Source organism: Fukomys damarensis, unplaced genomic scaffold (genome assembly GCF_012274545.1).
Source record: "Fukomys damarensis isolate Sample0158 unplaced genomic scaffold, DMR_v1.0_HiC HiC_scaffold_20, whole genome shotgun sequence".
Classification (NCBI taxonomy): Eukaryota; Metazoa; Chordata; class Mammalia; order Rodentia; family Bathyergidae; genus Fukomys; species Fukomys damarensis.
Window position 1 is genome coordinate 9,757,117 of NW_022900932.1, and position 9,581 is coordinate 9,766,697.

A 9,581-nucleotide genomic window follows, 5' to 3' on the forward strand; every position below is an offset into this window, starting at 1 on the left:
TAGGCCGCCTCTATGGCTCTCGGCGCAGTTGCCTGTGGCGCAGCCGGAGCGGTAGCGTCAACGAGGCCAGCTGCCCCACGGAGCAGACGCGTCTGTCCAGCCAGGCCAGCATGGGGGACGATGAGGACGACGACGAGGAGGAGGCTGGGCCGCCGCCACCCTACCACGACGCCCTCTACTTCCCTGTCCTCATTGTGCACCGGCAGGAGGGGTGCCTGGGCCACAGCCACCGGCCGCTGCACCGCCACGGCTCCTGTGTGGAGACCTCACTGTGACCCGGGCTCCCTGATGAGTCCACGCGCCCCTAGCCGACTCTGTACCCCGCGTGGAGCAGGGGAACGCAGGGGTCACCCAGACTGGGCAAGGAAGAGATGGAACAAGAGGGCACTGGGGAGACCCCATGGGGCTGAGAGCCACCTGCCCTGGACAGAGATGGAGGATGAGAGGGTGTGGCTCTCCAGAACCCCAGTCGCAGGCAGAGTGGCTTCTCCATCCACTCCCCCTCTCCACACACACTCCGGATTTCCTGTGCAGCTCCCAGTGGTTCTGCTGTTACTGGCAACTGTGTGAGGGGTGGGGGGACCCGGGCTGCCCTCCTTTGGAGGGTGCATCCCTGGCTGGCAGCAGGGTGGTGTGGAGGTACAGGAAGGGCACCAGGGACTTTCCTGCCCCTTGGGTCCTCTGCTGAGGGCAACAGCAGGTCTGGCTGCCACCCAACTTATTTATTCAGTGGGTCTGAGGCCAGGGCCAGGTGGCAGCCCCAACACAGTCCCCACACCGTGGCAATGTGGCTGTCCTCTTCTTGGCACTGGCCCCAGAGCTTGGGGCTTCTTTTCTGCCTCTTCCTGCACTGTTGTTTACGTTCCTGGGCCCCAGGAGCAGGTCCTGAGAGACTGTGCTCACAGCACCCATGTCACTCACACTGTCCCCAGGGAGAGGGAGCCTCAGTCCTTTCTGGAAACAACGTAGCCTCCTCTTGGGCTAGGGCGGGTGCTGGCACCACTGGGGAGGCTGGTGTTAAAGCTGGCCAGGCTTAGTGATGTATGAGATGCACCTAGATGACAGATACAGGGCAGTGGGGGTGGAGAGAGTGGACCTCTGAAGGGGGGGCTTGCCTCCCCAGACCTGTAGGGAGGAGTGATTTGGTCTTGTCCCTCACCCTTGCCTCTGTGGGCTGAGGACCTGGTCACTGGACCAAGCTGGAGGGACATTGATTCCAGAGGCAGGATCAGAGGCAGAAATGCCTCTCTGCACCTCTCTGCCAGACTCCTCCATCTCCCCTTGTGCCCTGAGCAGAAGCCCTGCTGTGTGTTTCCCGGGGTCTTCAGAAGGCCATCCTTCCACTGCCCCGGGGGCGCTGGCCCTGTCCTGTTCCCAGAGCTCCATATTGAAGTTTCTCCCTCGTGCTCCCCACCACCTGCCCAGATGTGCTTGGTGTGCATGTCTTTGTACAGCCCCTTGCCTTCCCAGCTACCCAGCTCCTTTCCCAGCAAACTTAGCACCTGGGCACCAGACTCACATCTCAGCCTAGAGAGGATGACCTTGGGCACCCAGACACTGTGCCCCGGATGCTTCTTGCTTCTCTGTTGCCATCAGAGCTCTGCCATTGGCCTCTCTCCTGGCTGCCCCCTGCCTGGCCAGGCCTGCACCTGCCTGAAGGTATGGCCTGCGCTTGTCTAGGGGTATGGCCCCCACCTATACAACATCTCCTCTAGCTCCTGCCCTCCTCCTCAGGGGAACACGGGTGGAGGGCAGATTGTGGGGACAGAGTGGACCGTGAATCATTGGTGGTTGGGCTTTGCAGCTACACAGAGATGGATGAGCAAGGAGAGGCCAGAGAGGGAGTGGTGTGGGCAGAAAGGCACAGCCGCCCACCTGCCTGCCAGCTACCAAAACCATAGGGACCCTGAGTCTGTGCTCCCTGGGGCCTGGTGGTGGGAACACCCCTCTGGGGAGGTGCAGAGGGTCCCCATTATTATTTCACCTGTATTGACCATTTCTGCTAGGCGTGCTCTGCCAGTCAGCCTTGCCTCCCACATATGCACAGACTTAGAGAGAAAGCGAGTCTTTGGTCTATTTTCTTGGTAGCTTTTATTGATTGCCAGGGAAAATGAAAACCAGAAAATTAATTAATCTCTAAAATTAAACTTTACACCGAATGTTCTTGTTTCTCTAATTAGAATCTCTGCTAGCAGTGGTGGCCACACATACACCCTCACACCTACATGTTTGCACTCTGGAGCCGTTTGAGGGTGTCAGGCATGGAAGGACTTGAGGCTACCTGGACAGGCACACGTACGTCACTCCCGCAACCTCCTGTGGTGCTCTGCTCAGTGTCTGCTTGCCAGAAGGGGTCCCTGGAGAGTGGGCACCCCTGGGTTGTGGTCGAAATCTGTGACCCAGCCTTTGGGGACCTGGGCCCAACCATCAGGCCCCTTGGGCATTGTGGCTGATGTGATTCCTATGGGTGTGGCCAAGCTGGGCAGCCGCAGAGTGACAGGCACTCATGCAGGGCACCCGGAAGGCTCCCTGTGTCCAGGGACAAGGGCTGTGGGGCAGGCTGGGCCTGGCCGGGAGGAGACAGGTCTCTGTCATTTGGGTGCATCACACTGTGGCCTTTCTGTGGTGGATTTCAAAGCGCAAAGATTGTACAAATCTAACTGGTGGATAATAAAGTTGCTGCGATGACTCACCGACGTCCCCTCTGGTGTGATACTTCTTCCCCTCTCCAGCAAGCGTGTCAACTGTGTTTCCCCAGCTGCTACCATCAACGGCCGCCTCCCTCTCCCCCAGGGTCCCCTTCCCACATGGCAGGTGGGCATTAGGAGGTGGTGTGGACTGAAGAACTGGGTCACATAAAGCAGAGTTGAGCAAGGGGGAAGTGACATCTTCAGGGGTGAATGTGGCAGGAAGAGCCAAGCATCACTGTGCTATAGCCACAGTGTGTGTGCCTGTGTGGATATCCACATGTGTGTGCGTGTGTGAAGGTGGAGGATCCAATCAGTAGCTGGGGTGGTGGGGAGGTGGAGGAGAATCACCTATGTGGACAGGGTGCATGGGAGAGTCTGGCATATATGGTCCCTCGGTGTCCTCTCTGCCTGCCTAATTCCTGGAAGAAGTTGATCATTTTCAGGCATCCAATGAGACCCTTTTCTGGGCCCTGCAGCTGGGTCTCCACTTTGTTACCTTCCCTCCACCACCAGTACCTTTCTTGCCTTCCGTCTTTATGCATTTAACCCTTGACTGCGCCCCCTGAGGGTGTTTGGTCCCGCCTCCCCTCCCTCTGGACTGGTGTGACCCTTAGCAGCAGAGTGTGTGGCCAGAGCAGGGCATGGAAGACAGGGCTGGAGTGATGACCCCCGTCCAGTCCCTGTCCCGGCCCCGACCGCACCTTATGCCACAGAATTCCCAGGGCCACTGGCAGTGACTGGCAACACGAAGTGGCTGGGACTCAAGGCCTGCTGGTGGGCAGCTTCCCGGTTGGCATGGAGGGCCTGGCCAATGAGGTATTCACTCTCTTGGGTGACATCCGACAGGCGCAAGTCGAACTCCAAGAGGGTCTTGTTGTCTGCCACACCCTCCAGTAGCTGCTTCCCGCCATCCTGGGAGAGCAGAAAGGAAAGGGTCATGGGGTGTCAGGGTCTGGGCAACAGGCACACTCACGTTTACATGGAGACATGGCCGAGGCAGCTGCCATTACTGGCCTCCTCCCACCGTTCACTCAGACAGCATGGAGAAGACCTGCCAAAGTGGCTGTCCCACTCCAGGGCCAGTGATCACACTCCAGTACCCCCACTTGGGGCCTGGGGACAAGTCTGTCTAGGGACAGGGGAAGAGGAACTCAGAGGACACAGCTCTGGGCAGCTTCTCCTCATCCTGACCAGAGAACAGGGAGGCGCAGCACAACGCTGTCCCTTCTTGCCTCTGCCTGCCGCCAGGAAAGATGCCAAACTGCAGTGTTTCTGGAGCAGGAGAGGAGGATCAGAGAGGCCAGGGCCACGGGCCAATGGGCAGAGCACAGGATGGCCCTGTGCTTCTGGTCATTTGTGCACTGAGTGTTCCCCCGGGGAAGTCACTTCCCGGCTAAGCTATGGCAGGAGAACCCCGTGGGGACAGTAGAGGGGGCTGCATGGTGGCCAGGTCTCACTGGAGCACACAGGGCCCCTCCTACAGTGCTGCACCCCGGCTCTTCTGGCTGGGGTGGGCCAGGTCAGTGTGAAGACTTCCACAAAGGAGGAAGAATGCTGCTTTTCTATGGACGAATCCCACTGGTGTGGTGGGAAGCAAATGTAAAGGCCACAGGAGCATCTTAAAAAATGAATAGAGTAAAATCTAAAGGAAAACATTAGCATAAATCACAGGCAGTGAAGGATTTCAGGGACTATATATGTGTGTGTGTGTTTGCGCGTTCATGTAACTTGCTTCCTCCCCAACCCCACAGAAATGGGAATTAACAGCCTGAGCCCCTTTTAAAATATTTTTTAAAAAGTTTTGTGACAGAGTCTTGCTAAGTCACTAAGCTGTCCAGGCTGGGCTCTAACTTGCCTTTCTCCTGCCATCACTTCCCAGGGTGCTGGATTACAGATGGGTGCTACCCGGCCTGGTGTACCTTACGTTTCTTCTTCCCTGACTTGGTGAAGAAAGTTTGAGGAACACTGAGTGTCACAGAGGACTCAGGCTGGGGCATGACTTGGTGGGGAGCGCTTGTCTAGAAAAGACTCAGGCTCAGCTGGGGAGGGGGCGCAGTGGTAAACCACATGCCCAGCATGCACGAGGCCCTGGGTTCAATGGCCAGCACCACAAAAAAACAAAACAAAACAAAACAAAAAAAACCTCCTATTTATTAAATAACTGTGAGCCCAAAGGGAAAGGAGCAGATGTAGGGTACACCCTTCACCCTCAGCCCAGCGACACTGCATGTAGCCCCGGAAACCCAAGGTCCTAGTGCTCCTCCTGCTGGAGGCCCCACCCGCCCGGCTGCCTGCCCACCCGGAGGCCTGGCTCACCGGCCCGATGCGGTTGCAGGACAGGTTGATGCTGGTGAGCGTGGTGTTCACGGCGAGGGCCTGGGACAGCAGCGTGGCCGTGGGCTCAGACAGCTCATTGCCGCCCAGGTGCAGGGTGGTGAGGCATGTGTTGGTCAGCAGGGAGTGAGCCAGGGCCTGGCCGCCCTCGTCCTGGATGCAGTTGAGGCGCAGGTTGAGGGAGCGAAGGTTGGTGTTGTGTGCCAGGGCGTGAGCCAGTGCCTGGGCCCCGGGTGCACGTACTTGGTTGTTGGCCAGGTTCAGCACACGCAGGCGGCTGTGGCTGAGCAGCTTGGCGGCCCCGCGGGCCCCGCGGTCCTTGATGAGGTTGTGTGACAGGTCCAGCTCCTCCAGGGCTGGGTGGTCCAGCAGGCTGCGGATCAGAATGCGGGCCTTCTCGTCATCCACGCGGCTGCGGGTCAGCCTGAAGATCTGTGGGGGTGGGCGGAGGTGACCAGCCTGCTGCCAGCACACCTTTCGCAGGTGGGGCAGCAGCACCCGGTGACACCAAACTGGTGTCTGGGGAAGAGGCCACTGTTGATTGAGTGATTACTAGGTGTGGGCATGCTGACAGCCTCTGCTGGAGTCGGGCAAGTTCTCTCTCCATTTTGGGGAGAGAGAGAGAAGGCTTAGGGCAGTCCCATTACTGGTCCAGAGTTATGGGTTTGGAATTCAGGCCTGGCTGATGCCCCAGCCCCTCTCTGCCACTGCTCCCTCTGCCCTCAGTTGGTTGATGAGATGTCTCTGTCTGTCTCTCTCTGTCTCTCTCCCTTGCTGTCTCTGTCTCTGGTGAGACTGAAGATTGAACACAGGCCCTTTGCACTGAGCTACATCCCCAGCCTTTTTAAATTTAAACACAATTTTTTTTCTTTTTTTAGACAAAGTCACTACATTGCCAGGGTAGGCTGGAACTTGGGATCCTCCTGCCTCAGCCTTCGAAGTGCTGGGACTGCCAGTGAGGGCCCCTATGCCTGACTTGCCAATTCCTTCTTAGGCAAATCCAAAGCCTTCATCTGTCCCTTCTCTGCTCTCCGCCTTCACAGTCAAGCTCTTGGCAAAGTGGATCACAGCGCCCCCTCCTCGCTTCTGCGGCTCCTGGCCCCCGGCCCTGACACCCCACTGCAGTTCCTCCAGCAATCTCCCCACTCGCTAAGTTGGTCTGTGGTGCCAAGCACTCCACCCCTCACTCCTGCTAGTGGCACGTGCTCTCCGGGACTCGGGCACACAGTGCCAGGTCTTTTCCCTCCTGCCTCACGTTTCTGGCAGGCTCTTTTTCCTCCAGAGCCACCTGCCAGTGTCTCCTGCCCCTCTTCTGGCTCCCTTGGGAATATCATGCTGAGCCCACACTGGAGAAGCTGGCACCCATTTCCAGACTTCCTTCAGATCTCTCCTGAGAGCTGCAGACCCTCTCTGATGGGAGGATGCTGCTCCTGGCCACCTCAAGTGGGAACCCAGTCCTCTTCCCATCATCCCCATCTTGTCAGTGGCCCCTCCAACCATCTGATCTCCCGGGAAGGAATGCCTGATGTCAATGCAACCTTCCTTCTCTTCCACATCCTCCTTTATGCCAGCAAGGCTGCTAATGCAATAGTTCAAATTTCTCTCCTCCATTCTCCCTCTCCTCACCTCTCTGCAGGCAGAGCCAAGGTGCAAGCAGCCCTTGTTTTTATCTGCATTTGGCAGGGGACTCCTAGGTGACTCCCTATGTCTGCAACCCAACAACGTAATATCCCTGTCGCCCAAGACCTTGCACAGTGCTGTGGCTTGGACGCACTGGTGTCCCTACAGGTTTCTGTCCTGATGAATGTGACGGAGAGAGGTATGGAGCCTTTAAGAGGTGGAGTGTGTGGTCCCTGGTCAGGTCACTAGGTGTGCTCTTTGAAGAGATTAATGTGGCTCTTTCAGGACCTCACTTGGTTCCCATAAGGCAGTGAGGCCATACCACTGTGTGCTTGGTCTTTTCCACACACGTCCATTTCCCTTCCTGTTTCTCTGGCATGTTGAGGAGGAAAAATAGGACGGGTACTGAGCTGTACCAACCTCCAGCCTCTGGTGTTGTGAGCCAAACACCCCTCTTTTGTTTGAAGTGCCTGGCTTTGGATACTTTGTGACAGCAATGGCAAGCAGAAGAATTCAGATGGTGCCTGGAGCTCTGCGAGATAAAGCCAGCCCCTTGACAACACCTCCTTTCTCCCCAAGAGCCCAGCCATCCATCCGGGTCCCCCACTCCTGGCTCCACCCACACGTCCTGGAGCAGCCATGTTGCTCTGCCCAGGGGCCCGGATGTGCTGCCCCCATTGGGAGGTCTTTCTCCGTATCTACAACTCCTTCTCCCCCTGACCTCTACACAGTGACACTTGTCCCAGGAAGCCTTCTCTGGCAGCGTCAAATGTGCCTTTTATAATTGCATATAAGAATGTCTTTTCTTAGTAATGCACACCTGTAAGTATTATCTAGGGAAGCTGCAGCAGGAGGATCTGAAGTTCAAGCCCCGCCTGGGCAAAACAGTGACTTTAATGAGACTCATCTTAAAAACACAAAAGAAGAAAGGGCTGGGAATGTAGCTCAGGGATAGAGTACCCCTGGATGCACACACGCAGTCTTTCTTTTTTTGGTACTGGGGATAGAACTCCCGTCCTTGTGCTTGTGAGGCAGGTGGCAACACCACCCAACATACGTATTTTTTTTAAAGCACTCATCCCAGTTAGGGGTGCAAGAAACAACAGAGAATGCCCAGATGGGAGCGTGGCTCAGCAATGAAAAACAAACTCTACTCTACAAGGAGAGACCCGCTTAAATTTAAAATCTCTGGCAGACGTGTCCCGTGTGATATCTGGGACATACTTTTACGAAATCACTTGCAGCTTATCTGAAACACAAAGTTAACTGGGCGCCCTGTGTTTCAGTCGCCCACTCTGCACGGGATCGAGCCCCACCGCCCAGCTCCAGGCCCCTTTCAGTCAGGGCCACTGTCGGCTGCAGAGGCCAGGCGTGGGGTGACCCTCAGCTCCTGGCTGCATCTCCAGCACTGGGGACGGGGCCCGGAGTGCAGGTGTTCGTTGATGACTAAGCTGTCTGGGGTTTGGTCCCCAGCAACAAAACCCCAGACCAGAACCAGCTCCCTCAATGAACGGAAAGAAAACAGGAGGAAGGCAGTGGCAAGAGGGCAGGCAGAGAGGGGACAGGGGAGCTGGGGCGGGGTGCCGAGAGGGTACCTTGAGCGTGTGGCAGGCCTTCACGGTGGCAGCCAGGGAGTGGCAGTCGTGGTAGGTGAAGAGGAAGAGGTTCCACTCGAAGTTCATACCGCAGTCCTTGACGCCATACACCAAGTCCAGCTCCTCCAGCTGGCTCAGGCCGGCCACCAGAGGGCCCAGCGGGTAGTGGTAGGCCCTGGATTCCTCGGCGTCCCCCTCGCTGCCCGAGTCCAACTGGTCTCCCGTTGTGCGGGGCGCGGGCGGCAGGCGCACGGGCGGGAGGAGCTGGTCCACGCGGAGGCTGCGCACGAAGTCCCTGCAAAGGGGCAGCAGGTCGAGGACGGTGCAGGGGTCCGTGGTGCCGGGGATGAAGCGGCGCAGCAGACCTTCCAGGTGTCGCTCGAAGAAGAGGCGCTTCCAGCTGCCTCCGTGCCGGGCCACGTGGCACACGGGCCAGCGCTGCACGCAGCAGCGACGCCAGTAGCCCTCGTCCTCGATGAGGTTGGCGGTCACGGCCAGTGGCAGGTCAGGGGGCAGGTGGCTCAGGACCTTCTCCTGGTATTCTGGGGGCAGCTGCTTCAGGACAGGGTTTTCTTTGGGAGCAGAGGAGAGAAAAAAAAAAGGGTCACAGCTCTGGGAACAACGTGGCACTGGACTGGCAGTGTCTGGTCTGGGCAGCCTCAGTCCCTGGAGGCTCATAGTTGCCACCTCCTCTGATGGGGGAGATAGACCCTGACTCCTGAGCCTCCCAGTCTGATGTGATTCATTCATTTCAAACAAGTCCATCTGTGGGCAGTGGATTTAGCTCAGTGGTTCCGCTGCTGGTCTCTCATGCTCAAGGTCCCCAGTTTGAACCCTGGTATAAAAAAACAAATCAAAACAAAAAACAAACAAGTGCATCTGGAGACCAGGTGTGGTGGTACACACTTGTAAACTCAGTATTCAGGAGGCTGAGGCAGGAGGATTGCTGTGAGTTTGAGGCCAGCCTGAACTACAGACTAAGACTCTGTCTCAAAAACAAGAACAAACACAAAAAGTGTATCTGTCTGACACCTCCTGTGTACAGGATGCTGCCAGGAGGCCTGAGCCCTAGGAGTCAGGAGACAGGTGGCCCTACTTCTTGGCTGGGTCCCGCCCTGCCCCCTGCCCTGTAGACTCACCCTGGAAGTTCCTGATGATGTTCTGGATGCAGAGTTCCGTGAGCAGGGGCACAATGGCCAGCGACCACTCAGTGTCCTCCGCAATGATCCTGCGCATGCGGTGGAAATTCAGGGCTGTGGCCTTGGTGGGGACCAGGCCTGTGGCCGGAGTGTGGCCTGAAGCAGAGGGCTTAGGGCCAGAAGAGGAGGGGGACTGGCTGGGG

The 9,581-nt window shown here is 57.3% G+C and overlaps 2 protein-coding genes across 3 annotated transcripts in view; one reads left to right on the top strand and one right to left on the bottom strand.

Annotated features, from left to right (window-relative positions):
- The window catches only part of Tmem151b (transmembrane protein 151B), a gene marked incomplete at its 5' end in the record, with an annotated part of 5,206 nt that extends 2,604 nt beyond the window's left edge, over positions 1-2,602 (top strand). The window contains one exon of the mRNA XM_010617810.3: positions 4-2,602. Within this exon, the coding sequence (XP_010616112.3) occupies positions 4-275 (272 nt within the window). The remainder of the gene's footprint in view (positions 1-3) is intronic.
- Positions 2,603-3,031: 429 nt separating this feature from the next.
- Tcte1 (t-complex-associated-testis-expressed 1) lies at positions 3,032-9,572 on the bottom strand. Of its 2 annotated transcripts, XM_010617735.3 has the most exons (6): positions 9,379-9,572; positions 8,240-8,811; positions 5,268-5,456; positions 5,007-5,177; positions 3,392-3,602; positions 3,032-3,109 (listed from the first exon to the last, which is right to left on the bottom strand). In XM_010617735.3, exons 1-5 carry the CDS (start codon positions 9,473-9,475, stop codon positions 3,393-3,395), a joined length of 1,239 nt encoding a protein of 412 aa, XP_010616037.1. In that variant the 5' UTR covers positions 9,476-9,572; the 3' UTR covers positions 3,032-3,109; position 3,392. The 2 variants fall into 2 exon arrangements, with proteins under 2 accessions (XP_010616037.1, XP_033622350.1); XM_033766459.1 differs by having other exon boundaries at positions 5,007-5,456.
- Positions 9,573-9,581: the final 9 nt, after the last annotated feature.

Excerpts from the sequence above, each read along its gene's own strand:
- Tcte1 (XM_033766459.1), bottom strand. The coding sequence starts at position 9,475 with ATGCGCAGGATCATTGCGGAGGACACTGAGTGGTCGCTGGCCATTGTG. Across the intron at positions 8,812-9,378 it reads CATCATCAGGAACTTCCAGG|AAAACCCTGTCCTGAAGCAG; the intron begins GTGAGTCTACAG and ends CTGCTCCCAAAG. Across the intron at positions 5,457-8,239 it reads AGGCCTGCCACACGCTCAAG|ATCTTCAGGCTGACCCGCAG; the intron begins GTACCCTCTCGG and ends CCACCCCCACAG.